Source organism: Choloepus didactylus, chromosome 4 (assembly GCF_015220235.1).
Source record: "Choloepus didactylus isolate mChoDid1 chromosome 4, mChoDid1.pri, whole genome shotgun sequence".
Taxonomy (NCBI): domain Eukaryota; kingdom Metazoa; phylum Chordata; class Mammalia; order Pilosa; family Megalonychidae; genus Choloepus; species Choloepus didactylus.
The window spans coordinates 80909458-80922776 of record NC_051310.1 but is presented as its reverse complement, the minus strand read 5'-3'; the positions used below and the strand labels follow the sequence as shown (position 1 = coordinate 80922776).

General features: G+C 42.0%; 1 protein-coding gene across 3 annotated transcripts in view; it reads right to left on the bottom strand.

Annotated features, from left to right (window-relative positions):
• The window catches only part of IGF1R (insulin like growth factor 1 receptor), a 342034-nt gene that overhangs the window by 94738 nt on the left and 233977 nt on the right, over nucleotides 1-13319 (bottom strand). Inside the window, exon 1 of one of the 3 annotated variants that reach the window (XM_037832934.1) lies at nucleotides 4399-4558. The exons of the other annotated variants lie outside the window; for them this stretch is intronic. Coding sequence (XP_037688862.1) covers nucleotides 4399-4438 — 40 coding nt within the window. The 5' untranslated portion in view covers nucleotides 4439-4558. Of the gene's footprint in view, nucleotides 1-4398; nucleotides 4559-13319 lie in introns of those variants that run through there. 3 annotated transcript variants of the gene reach the window in all.

Here is a 13319-nt window from a genome sequence, read left to right as displayed (position 1 = left end):
CCCAGGCTGGGTTGCATTATGGTGACTATCTGGAGAAAGCCCCAAGGAAGGAGTCATCAGTTTCTGGAGCTGACAGCAACCCAAGAACTAGGCATCCAGTCCAATGTCTTCATTTGGGAGATGAAGAAAGGGAAGCCCAGAGATTCGAAGCTATTAAAGTCACACAGCATGTAAGAGACCCAGGCTCACCAGCTTCCAAGCCCAGAGTTCTCGTCACACCACAAAGTCCCCAATTCCTCCTGTCCCACCGCAAAGAGCCACACCTCTCAATCTTTCCACAAACAACTCATATATCCTGGACATTTTTAAATGAATTTTGTTTCCATTTTCCAATTCTGAAATTGCCTATTAAATGCATTTCCCTCTTTAACTTGCCCCACCTCCTTCTCTTCATCTAGGAAAACACTAGCTAAACTTTCCTCCACATCCACTTTCTCTGGCTCCACAGATGGAAGACCTTATCTTACTAAATTAACATTCTCAGCCAATGCAAGAACTCTGTAGGGGCACAGAAGCTATATTTTGAACCTGTTACTTCCTCCCCCCTGCCCTCTCTATATCACATGTCCACAAATCCTCTCTCCCACCCACCCCCATCTTTTGAAATTTCTAAAAGCCGGTAGAGGAAGTGCCTCGGGGATCTTAATAAGCTCAGTCATGCTCGAAATATCCGTTTCACCCACAAGGTATTGTAGACAGCAATTCCGAGGGAGAATGCTTTTAGGGAAAAGATTCTCTTCCTCCAAGACTCGATATTTGGAATGCCTAGAAACATCATTCTTACTAATTTTCCTTAACATACCTGTGAACTTGCAACAGGCCAAGGGTTGAAAAGACACCCTCTACACTAATCAGCAGCCACCTGCCCGCCCAGGGACAATTCTTGGATTAAGAAATGGCCTTTCGAGTTGCTGTGACCACAGAGGATACATATTGCAACTCGCCTTGCCCCGGGACTTGTAAAACTCACAGGAAATCTTCAACCACCTACAGAGAAAACCCACTGCCAGAAAAATGAAGTGTAAACACTTTATATTAAATTAGCCAGGTGTTTTTTGTTTTTGTTTTTTTTTCCCTTTAAGAAAATAACATTATCCCAATCCAACATTTTCAAATTCTGGCTCACTTTCAAGTCTCCTGTTGCATACGGGAGCAGAGGTTCAGTAGCCACGTGTCTGTGCCACTTTGGAAAATGCTTTGCTTTTTTCTAATGAATGCAAACAATCTACAAATTAGTATCCATCAACAGTAGCCAGGAGAATGCAGCCAACAATTCTGTTTTCTTTTCCTGGGGTTTCCCTCCCATACCTTTATACTGGGACCACAGACATCAAGAATACAAATGTATTTATCTAGAAATATTTAATCCAGCCTTAAACTTACTGGAGATATATAAATTTTTAAAGTATTGATGAAAATACAAAAGAAAAAAGAAAGAAAACGGGAAAAGTGGAAAATGTTCATGTATCCCAGGGTGTATATAACATATGACAATGTGTCTTTGTGAGGTCTTCTGTTTTAAAAATGTACTGGCCCTCTAGTATCTTCATTTACCCCAATCCCCTCCCGCTGGGGTAGTCTGGCCTTTGGGGACACCTGCCTCGACGGAGCCCCTCGACAGCCTTGGCTTTCCCCCCTGTGGGGAGGGACACGACGGCATGCGGTAGCATTCCTCTGCACGTAGTGTCAAAAATATACTAAAAAGCAAACACAACTACCAGCCCAGAAACTATGCTGGCAAAACCTAAAGCAGCAATTTAGAGACAGGCTACGCCCATTTGTGTGCCAGCTTGGCCACATTTTTAAGGGCCCAAGTCACGTCTGTCTGTCTGTCTGCTTTCTAAAAATTGGTCTTAGGGAGAGTCAGTGTTCAGGATTTTAAGATGCTTAAGTTCATCCTCTGTTTTGGAGACAGCATGGGATGGCAGGAGGGGTAGGGATTAGAAAGCAGCCTGAACTTTGATGCTGACCCAGACAGAAGAAGGGTTATATCCCAGTTTGGTCATTTATGGGAAGCTGTATGACAAAGGGGCCTCAGTTTCCTCACTGTACATAGACGATAAATAATATTGCCTTGTTTATTGTGCAAGATTAAATATGGTAACACATATGAACGTATTATGTCTCCTGGCATATCTTAGGTGCTTTGTAAACATTAGCTACTATTATTATTTGATCCCCAGACTGGATTTTAAAGTACTGCTTGCCAGCTGAAGTGTGGATGGGGCAGGAGTGATGAGTTGCTCGCACTGTGACCTGATGATTTTTATGTAAACCCCATGGATGTCCTCTATAGGTCAGAATATGCTGGGAGGGGGTAAAGGGGGCAACTAAGGGCCATGTCTGTGATTGGATGCATATACTGGAGATCCCCACAAGATTTCATTCTGGAGGGAGATTTCTGTGTTTAAGGGGGAAAAAAAGGGGTCAGGATTCTAAAATATTCTAAGTTTCATGTCTGTTCAAAAAAAATCAAAATATTATAAAGTTCAGATTAGGTTGGCTTTAAAATTCCAGTTTTTCAGCTATGTTCTTAAATACATTTGCTTCTAAATAAACTTCATTTAGGACAGGATCATTAACTTATCCAAATGATTTATCTATCATTTGAAGGTTCAAAGTAGGTCAGTTACTATTTTAAAGGCCACCTCCCAGATACAGATTGGGGGGTTTGGGTGATGGTGATGCAGATTACACGCTCCAAATCATACTCCAGCATGGAAAGTTATACCTTCAACTTCCATCAGGAAGTAGACTCCTTTTAGACCAAGAAAAGAATATTCTATGCTTCAAAAGACTTCACTTGGCTGTTCAAAAAGAAAATAAAAACACCCAATACAATTTGCTCCTAAATAAATTCAACTTTAAGATGATGAATTTGATGAAGACATTCCTGCCATAGCAAAGAAACCCATAAGCTCCTTCCCTTCATGCTAAAAAAAAATCCCAACAACAAATAAAGAAGTGAAGCAGGGGTCTCCCTTGTTGATATTTGTGGGGCTGACGTGGAGGTAAATGAAGGGTAAATATTGTGGAGATGCCAAAAATGGGACCGACATCCCTCAATGTGCAAATAAATGGACAATTCTAAATAATTCTATTCCCAAGGACTATGTAAAGTCCCTGCTGTCAGGTCCCATCAGAGGCTACGCAAAATTAGGGAAACGCTATGAGGCTTGCTTGAAGGCTGAATAAAACTATCTGCCATTAAGATTTTCCAGGTTTTCCCAGATCCATGGGCTAGACCTCCGAGTTGCAACCAAGAACATGTGCAGGCTATTTAAGAAAAAAAAAAAAAAAAATCACAAAACACTGGCTCTGTCCACAGGCAACCCTGTGGCCAGCCCCCCCCTCCTGGAGATGGGAAGGACAGCCAGCTGACCGGAAAACCTGCCGGACCGTCCAGTTCACATGCCACCTACACGTCTGTTATCTAGAACCCACTGCTTCTGCTTCTCAACATTAGGCATGGATGCCAGGGGCACAGGGGTGCATCTCCATCCTCACCCCACAGCTCAAGGCCACGGCGATGGGAAGCATTGTGCCCATCACCCCCTCCTCCCAGACTTCCCCCTGCTGGGTCTGTATCAAGTAAGATGCACTCATTCTTGTGATTTCCTGGTGCAGGCACTCACCACTCTGGGATGCTGGAGTGAATCTGTACTCTAGGTTACTGAAAAGAAGGGGGCCAGCCCTTCCCTGATCTGGCCCCTCACGCAGGGCTGTTCTTTGCCTGACTTTAGCCTCCTTCCACTGGGACCCCCCCTCCTTGGCCTGCAGGGCTGTGCCTGGGGGTCATCGGCTCTAACCCCCGATCTGGGAGGTGACTTTCCTGCCACCCCATCATTTTCTATCACAGCATCCTCTTCCTCTCCTCCAAGCACGGATCACATTTATAACCAGAGACTTGTTTTTCTGTTCAGTGCCTCTCCCTTTTTCTTCCACTGGGTTGTACACTGGACTGAGGCAGGAACCCAACTGAATTTCCATCACTGTGTTCCTGCCCCGTAGCAGGAGCTCAGTGTGTATCAGTTCAGTGACTCAGTGATACTCACATATATCTTTTACTTGACTGTGAGCTCCTTGAGGGCAGGGATACCATTCCTTGCATTTTCATTTGCCTCAAAACTCCTTCCACAGAGTCTTACACACAGGTATAGTAAGGTGTTAATTTAACCCTTGACTGAAACTTGGGCAAACTTTCTAAAAGCAATGTCACTGAATTTCATATAAAATACGTAGGTGGGATATGTGTATATACACACGTATTTTACAAACACACGCAAGTGTGAGCACACACACACACACACACACACACACACACACACACACACACACACACACACACCCCTTGCTGTGAAAAGTTCCAGAGGACCAAGACGCAGGAAGAAGAATCACCTCTTATGATCCGGTGTGATCGCCTTGCTAAGTCCTCCATTCAGGTCCTAGGTTACCCATGTTTCTGATTCAGTGATGCCTCAAATTCTCTTTGGAATTTGGCAAAGTGGAACAAATATGCAACAGAAGGGAATTTCCTGTGTTTTGGATAACTGTTGATAAGAACCATGTGAAAATTTACTCCCCCAATTCCTCCTAAAAAAAGGGAAAAAAAAAAAACAAAAAACAAAAAAGGTAAAACTTAGAGAAGTCACTTTTAGATGGTGAGGAATAAAACAAACCACAGTCCTCTGACTTCATTTCTTTGCCAGTTTTCCCTAAGAAAACACCCAGCCACAGCCCTCTTACAGGTCATACCTGCTTTGGGGAAGACGCTGAAGACTTTTCAATGAGAATAATTCTCTCTCTCTCAGGGGCTCCATATGAGTAAAAACTGAAAAGAACTAGAAGGGAGAGGAACAATGACTGTTTATGTTATTTACTAAAAGGAATGTGCCACCATTTTGAGGGCACTCACTGCTACATTTGCTAACAGCATAGCAAACACACCATCTGATTTAATCTCCTCAACGACCCTAATGGGGAAGCCCTAATATTTTTCAATCTTCAGAACTGGAGCCTGAGGCCCAGAGAGAGTACGGCTTGCCCACAGTCACACAGCTTGCAGGAGGCACAGCTGGAATTCAAATCCAAGCAACCCCCTCCAGCCTTGATGCTTTCAACCAACATGCTATAGAGCACCTTGAATGTCCGAGAGGATCTTCTAGTGTAATTCTTATAACCCACTCAGGGAGAAAGGAATCAGCATTATTTCACCGAGGAGGAGATAGAGGTTCAAAGAGGCCCTTTCTTGCCCAGGGAGAATTCAGAGCTAGTAAGTTTAGGTCATGTATGGAACCCGGGCAGTCAGGCTGGCCCTAAGATCATACTAGGCTTACTTCCAGGGCCATTTGAAGCTGTTCCAAAAGACCAAAAAGCAAAAGATTCCAGCTATTTGAAAAAGTGGAAGTTTTACTGCCTTGCTTAACCTAATTTCAAAATCCTTCCCAGTTCTTTTTACTTCAAATGTCATAAATCACATACAAATTGGTAGAGTGCAGAATTAGTACAATGCCAAACACAGTGTTGAATCACAATGAAATTTAAAACACACACACACACACACACACACACACACACACACAAAATCCAAGGACTTTCCTTTTTGTCAGTTCTTATGAATTAGATATTTGTTCATTTAACACCTGAGTGCACCTGTCTGTAAGACCTGCCAGACTCTGCCAGGGCTAGGAGAAAGGCACAAGGTCTGCTGTACTCTGTTGCAGGAGATGAGATGTACACAGGTAAAATGCAGATGCACATCATAAACGATACAAACCAGGAGGGCAAGGACACTTCCAACTGGGAGCCCTGCAGAATGGAGGGCACGTGGTGCAAGGCAGGAGCTCCCCAGTAGCAAGGGAGCCCAAGGATTGCCAGGGTTAAGATGGGGGGCTTTTGAGATCCATCTATTTCAACACAAAATTATAAGCCATCATCTTTTATTCATATACTTTAAAAATGTAAACATTAGCGCAGTGCAGCTTGTCTTTAAAAAAGATTTTAATTAAAACAAACCTAGTATTTAAAAACAACAACAACAAAAAAAAAAACAACAAACAACCACCCCATCACAGAATGAGGTCCAGAAAGAGGGCTTCTGTTGCTGTCCAAAGAAAATAAATGAATGCCTATGGATTATCCATCCCTAAAGTTGTTTAGAATGGACTAATTCTTCTTTTTTTTTTTTTTTTCCTTCTGGCAGAAGGAAATTTTAAACCATTTACAATCCCTCCATTAAATAAAAAAAAAATAAACAAACAAACCTCCATTGTGAGAGGCGCCATTGGTGTCTGCCTCCTTGTCTTCCCATCACTAAAGGAGAGGAGGGCTCACAAAAAAAAAGAAAAAAAAAGTGTAGCCATGCTGCTTGGCCAGACAGAAAGAAAAACAAAAACCTCAGTCATTTGTTTAAACAGACTCACAAAAACAAAAACTTCCTCCACATACCCAATGAATTCTAAAAAGGAACCACACGTTAAATGTGGTATCAAACTTTACCGTTCACAAATTAAAAGCAAGATGATGGGACCAAACAACTGGGCATCGCCCCTCGCTTGGGTTTATCTGTTTCTGCATTTCGTTATGCTGCCAAAACTTCCGGCCAGCACTTCCTCTCTTCCCAACAGGAATGGCTCCCGAAGGTCTGAGTCAGAGGAGAAAGCTCATGAATATTCCGATTTTCTGGAAAATGCAACGAAATCACAATAATTGATGACCAGACCAGATAGAGCTACCTACCTACCACATGTCTGGTCTCCAGAAATAATTTATGAAAAGTTGGATTTCCATTTTCAAAGTTATTAGTAACAAGGGTCTGTTTCTGATTTTTAAAGTTTAATCTTTCAAGTTCTTTTCAATAACTAGCTTATATACTGGGATCTCCATTAGTAAACTTCTTGCTTTATTGCATTTTAATGAAGGTGAACTGAAAGCAACCTGAAGAGAACCTTAACTTGCTTTGCAAAATGGGAAGAAAGGAGTGTGCGGAAGAAGTGGTGGCTGGGTACGGGGAAATTCCGAAAGTAACTGTCTTTGCGGTGGGGACGCAGCGGCTTCTTCCAGTGGATGGCAGGCACACCCTAAACTCTTCGGATTAGGTTTGAGCTCTGACGCAAGCAGACGATTAGTTAGTGTGGGACAAGTAAACCTCCGAATTTCTAGGACCGAGTTCTGTTTGCAAATGCATGCTCTTATTCCGTATTATTTTTTTCTCTTTTGCAAACATATTTGAATCTTTCACCTTCAACTTGAGCTGTGCATAGTTTACGAGTACATTAGCAACTCAGCCCGGGAGTTGCGGGAAAAGCCATGGATCCTGAGCCTTCTCGTGTGTAAAAGTAGAAACAACGCCACCACAGGCGGAGGCGGGGGCACCCCCTCTTAAAACTTTGCTGATTTCCTATCAAAACTAAATTATCTTTTAAAGAAGAAACTGGAAGTTTGTAATGGAACAGTTCAAACGCTTCACTCTTCCAACGTAAAACGAGTCGTCCATACTTAGGAAACTTAAGCTCGCCCCCTCCCTAGGGAGGCCACGTGGTCATGGCACCAGGATCCACCATGACCTGCCACGCACCAAGGAAGAGAAACCCGAACCTCGGGTATGTCTACAAGACGCGTTCGGAGATCAGTGAGAGACTCTTAATTCATTTTCGGAGACCGTAGGATTAAAAAATTAGACGAAGAAATAAATATCAAGGAGCTAAAGTCTTCCGAAACAGGATGCCACGCCCAAGCCCAGCTCGCTTCTCCATCCACGAGTTCCAGTCCGGAATCCAGCGCGGTCCCGAGACCATGTGCGGCGGCCATGCGCGCGCCTGGGCGCAGTCACGAGCTCGTGCCCGCCCTCCTGAGCGGGCGTGCGCGTGCCGAGCCCCGCCTCTGGCCTGCCGCAGGCTGAAGCCCGCGCTGGGCCGGGGATGGCGGCAGCCTGTCCCCACGCAGATCCACAGGCGCGTGCGGGAGTTTTAAAGGATGCATTAAAACTTAGTCCAACTTCAGCCTGAGGGTCTAGAAGTAGCATTCAAATACATTTCATCAATCTCGCTCTGTATCGTAGCCCACTTTCAAACATTCACCAAGAAATCGCCAAGAGGAAAGAACGCCCACCACATACTATGAATTCCGTGCAGCCATGCTAAGTCGTATTTACTTCGCATACAGACTAATTCAATATTATTAATTCTAACATCAAAATTCGTACGTGGACCAGCAAATGTGATCCCATTAAGCGTCTACAGTTTGGAGTGCATGAGATTCATTTGCCTCCCGCCCCCAACATAAGTTATATTTTAAACTCCTAAAATACCATTTTGTAAGGCATTTCAAAAATCAGTGAGGGAAAATAAGGGCCATAGGAAGCTTAGTGCACCTAGTGTGATCTTGCTTGTTCTTTTAAAGTGTACCTAAAAAGAATGTGAAAGATCACATTGGAGGGATCAGAATCGAGGAATAGAATAGCCTAATTAAAAAATAAATCTCTTTAGAATAAAGATAGTTACTTTAATTTTTTTGTGATGGAAAACTCAGAATTACTTCTTCATACAAATTTAATTCTGGGCTGCTGAATTGAATTAAATAGGGAGGAACCCACCAAAATGTCTGCCATATCAGTAACAATTTCCTAAAAGAGGCATATTTTCCTAAAATAATAAAATAATTTCCTAAAAGAGGCAAACAACTCCTTGAGCATGCCTTTCCATTACAGTTTTAAAAGCTCAGAGTTCGCACTATGAACTAAATATCTTGTCGGCGTAAGTCCTCCTAACCCATTCAAACATCCAGGGCTGAGTTTCAGTCGTTCTCCAGTCCAGTTCTCTAAGTCCTCAAAAGCAAAAGAGGCGCTTGCAGCCAGGACCAAAACACATGGGACTTTTTTGGCAACTGAGAACTCCTCCCTTCTCCTTCCCCTCCCCTGTAGGGAAAAATGGCAAGGATATTTCAAATGACAGTCATATTTGAGATTTCTTAGGCTTCTGCATATCACTTCATGTCACTCACAATTTGTCCTCCCAGATAAAAGTGGAAACACGGCTGCCATTCAAAAAGGTCTGTGTTCCCTATTTTTAAAAATACATTTGAGTCCTTAGAGTAGAATTCCAATTACTAACTGTAGAAAATTGCCATTTGGCAAACACCATAGTAAGGGACATTAAAATCAGTGGATGAAATAATGAGGAACAAGGGGTTTAATGCAGTTTTGAGTAACTACCCCCAAAGGTACTTCCTAATTACAAGGGAGAAACAGTGATGACAGCGAGAGCCAGCGGGGACGGCCTTAACCAATAGATCAAAGTTAACATCACCGGGTATGAAACCTGTCAGTACAGTGTACCCTATGACATTGTGAGAGGTGCATAGCCACACTTCTGCAGTGCCCTTGCTAAAAATGCATAACCTGAATGTAATCATGAGGAAACATCCACAAACCCAAACTGAAGGGCATTCTACAAAATAACTGGCCCATGCTCTTCAGAAGTGTGAAGGTCATGGAAGACTAAGGAAAGACTGAGGAAAACACTCCCGACTGAAGGAAACTGAGGAGGTCTGAAAACAAATGCAAGGTGGGATCCTGTATTGGATCCAGGACCAAAAAGAGATCATCAGTGGGAAAAATGCTAAAATCTGAATATGGTGTGAAGGTTAGTTAATAGCATTCGATCAGCGTTCACGTCGTGGTTTTGATAACTGTATTATGGTGATGGAAAATGTTATTTGGAGAAGCTGGAAGAAAGGTATGCAGGAATTCTTGGTACTATTTTTGTAACTTTTTTGTAAATCTAAAATTATTTCAAATTTAAAAGTTAAAAAAATGTAAAAAAATATTTTTTAAAGGTATATAAAGGAAAAAAGATAAGTGATAGCATGAGAATCAGCTAAATTGGGAAAAAAAAGATGCTTGAGCTATAAAGATGCACGACAATCACTGGCAGAGAATTGGGCATTTGTATTGAGGGCCCCTTCCATTCTGACATCTTGCCTAAGATTTAATTTACTTTAGATTCATTCTCCAGTGAGGTGACAGTAGGAAGTAAGACAGTGGCATGTTGCAAGGACAAATAATCAGTAAAAAGGACATTCAGCTTCAGAAAACTGCATGTGACTCTCCTTGGATGTATTTAAAATCAAGCTTTTTCTTTTTTGCTTTAAATGGAGTGATAACGGTATTTTTCTAATTTGGACCTTTCCTCTGTTGTGTCATCTGCTACAAATAAAATATATGCTTCTGTTCTCTACATGCTGTATATAAAGTAGACTAAATTCTTTCAACAGCAAAAATCTTCAGCAGCAATTTCCCACAGCATCACAAGCCCTACAGTTTCCTGATCTACCACTGTGTGGTAGCCAAGGCAATAACAAGAGTTTGTCAGGGTTTCACTGCAATCTCCTCTGAAAGGCTTGATCTACTTTTCCCAGATACTGGCCTCAAATGAAATGATCCTCACTGGGGAACCATGGAAAATTGAGGCCAAAAATTAACGTGCAAAAGCTATCATTTTTACTTTGGTATTCCCAGCATTATGGGGTATGCAATAGAAAAAGAGAATTAGACTGTCAGGGAATTTACAAGCCTCTGAGGTAGATGTGCCACATTTAATGCAGTATTACTGAAAGGAAAGGAGTGAAGGTAGCATTTCACGTCCCTGCCCTACACCAGAACTATGCTAGGCCTCTCTGATCAAATCCTAACAAGCTCATCTGTACAGACGAGAGGACTAAGGCTCAAAGACGCAAATGGCTTGCCAAGGCTCAGAGAGCCAGGGGGTGGTGATGGTGGATAGGTGGACATGAACTCAGGTGGGCTCCAGCCCTGGCTCCAGGCTCCGTTATTCAATGTCATCTCCCAAAGAATGCCACACCAGAGAGGAGCGCTGTGGGGTGGAGGGTGCAAGGCTGTGTACCACTAGCAGGGGAGCTTCACCTGGGGACTGGGCAACATTTGGGGTATTCTAGGCAGGGATGAGCAGGCCAAGTAGGGAGACCAAGGCAGGGGGCCTAACTGCAAGAGTGCAGGGGAACCCATAGAAGCTGATCAGAAAAGTGCCTTCAGGTATATTTATCTGAGAATAAAGCATGATGGGGTCCTTTAACATACTATATCATTAAACCAGATGCTGAAGGCTTGTGTAGGAAGCAGCAGTGAGGAAGATGTGCATTTGAAGATGGCTTTTAACCATTTAGTCAGGCTTCGGTGTGGGTAAATGTGTTACATTCATTTTAATTATTCCAGCAACTGTCATATTAGGAAAGAACAATGGAGACTTGGAGATAGATAGATAGATAGATAGACAGACAGACAGACAGATAGATAGAGAGATGGATAGATAGATAGCTAGATAGATAGATATTGAGAAATGGAGAAAAGGAAGGTAGATTTCACTATTTCCTCATATACACAATTCCAACAAGCTTGGAAATCTGTTTTCAAAGTACCCACAGCAAAGAGAAAGCAGCAAATAATCAACCATGGAGGAGCTGATAGAGACAGCTTTCTCTTCCTACTGCAATAAGTCTATTAAACAGAAATAGAGACATAAAAATGACAAAACCAGACCATAAGAACACAATAAGCACAAGAAATCTTCAGTATTGGGCAAAAGGCCTCCCACTAGCCCTTGAGGGTACTGCCATTTTATGCATAATACAACAATTTATGCTCACTGATGTCCCTGAGTCCGCCAGAGATGATTAAATTATATTCACGAGAATAAGAAGGAAAGAAGTACATAATATTATGCTGGAAAGATTTCCATCACCATAGCAGAGAAACACTGGTGCAGTAATCTGCTACCCCTAAGGTTTTTCTGTACACTTCACAGTCTCTTCAGTCTTTTATTCAACACAGATTTATTGAACAAACAAGGGAAATGGATGTGAAATAGACAGTGCTTAATCGCATGGAGTTCACAATCTAGTAAGTATCTCCAAATACTCAAGATCCAAATTTTTACCAGGACAGCTCGTATAAAAGCATTTGGACCTCTGTACTTAGTGCTGTATATTGCCTGTGAAAGAAGTTTTTACTTATTTTAGAATACAAGCAACTGAAATTGACACATCGTTAACACTTCATAAATCTTTGATCAAAGATGAGTCAATACTTCAAGAATGATTATCTCTGATCTAGGCATGCATGCAGCTTTACCTACACAAAAACGTAAAGATACAAAAGGCCAACATAACTGCGGCTCCTCAGTTTGCCAGAACTTTCTCCTTGTTGTGGAAATTAATTCTAACACATACGTGTTCTTCTATTCAGGCTATCACACCCTGTATAAAGCTGAATCAAAACATATTTGTTCACTGCATTTGAAAATCTGGAATTTGTTTTAAAAAGTGACCCTTTTTTTTAAATGGAGAAAACCCATACATCTTAATATTGTTTGAAAAACTTATAAGATCACAAAACTCATAACTTAATCAGAAAATATATACAATAAAGTCATTTTTCATTTTCTTTTTGTTTTAGAAACCCAAGAGTTTCTTTTCATTCTTAAGGACAACGCTTACAGACTGGAAATTTCCATTTTACTGGGCTATTTCTTGGGGAGAAAACAGGCAACAGTAAGCATTCTCAAATGTCTGAGTGCAAAGATTGTAGATGCAGTAGAGCAAATGAAAAGCATACATTTTAAAATCAGGTATATCTTGGTTCAAATCCTGCCTGTACCACCGCCCAGGTGTGTGAGCTTGGACAATTAACTTTTTATTTCCCAGCCTGCATTTTCTCTTCCCCAAAACAATGTTGGTAGAGAGTCTCCTTAATAAGCTGTTGCAAAAACTAAATGAACTCTGCAGATCGGTGTATAATAAGTTCTCAATACTTGGTCATTCTTATGCAGGTGAGTGTGCTAATTTTTTTACACACGATACATATGGGCTTTGTAACTGGAATGATATCGCAGTGGATCTCAAAGTGGATGTATTGTTTCTACGTTGGACAGTTTTTTTCTATGTGAATTTTTACTTTTCCCTTGGAAGCGAGGCTCCTCTTCCCCTGAGGCTAGGATTCCCCATAAACTGAATGAAGTTTGACTAAGGAACAACAAAATAAAAGAGTAGCATAAAGGTGGGATTCCACTGAGAGGGCATTGCTTGCTCTCCTCTCCACTCCATGGCATATTCAAACACCTTCAGCATAGTTGGTCCCAAACATCAGGTGACATCTGGAAAGAAGTGTCAACATGTGCTAGCCTTGCAGACACTTACAAGTTGTTCAAAATGAAACTTGGACGATAATAAGGCTGGTGAGGATGGTTTAATGTGGAATGAGAGATTCCTCCTTGCAGGCCCTGAGCTCGGTGCTGCTCTGTGCTGCT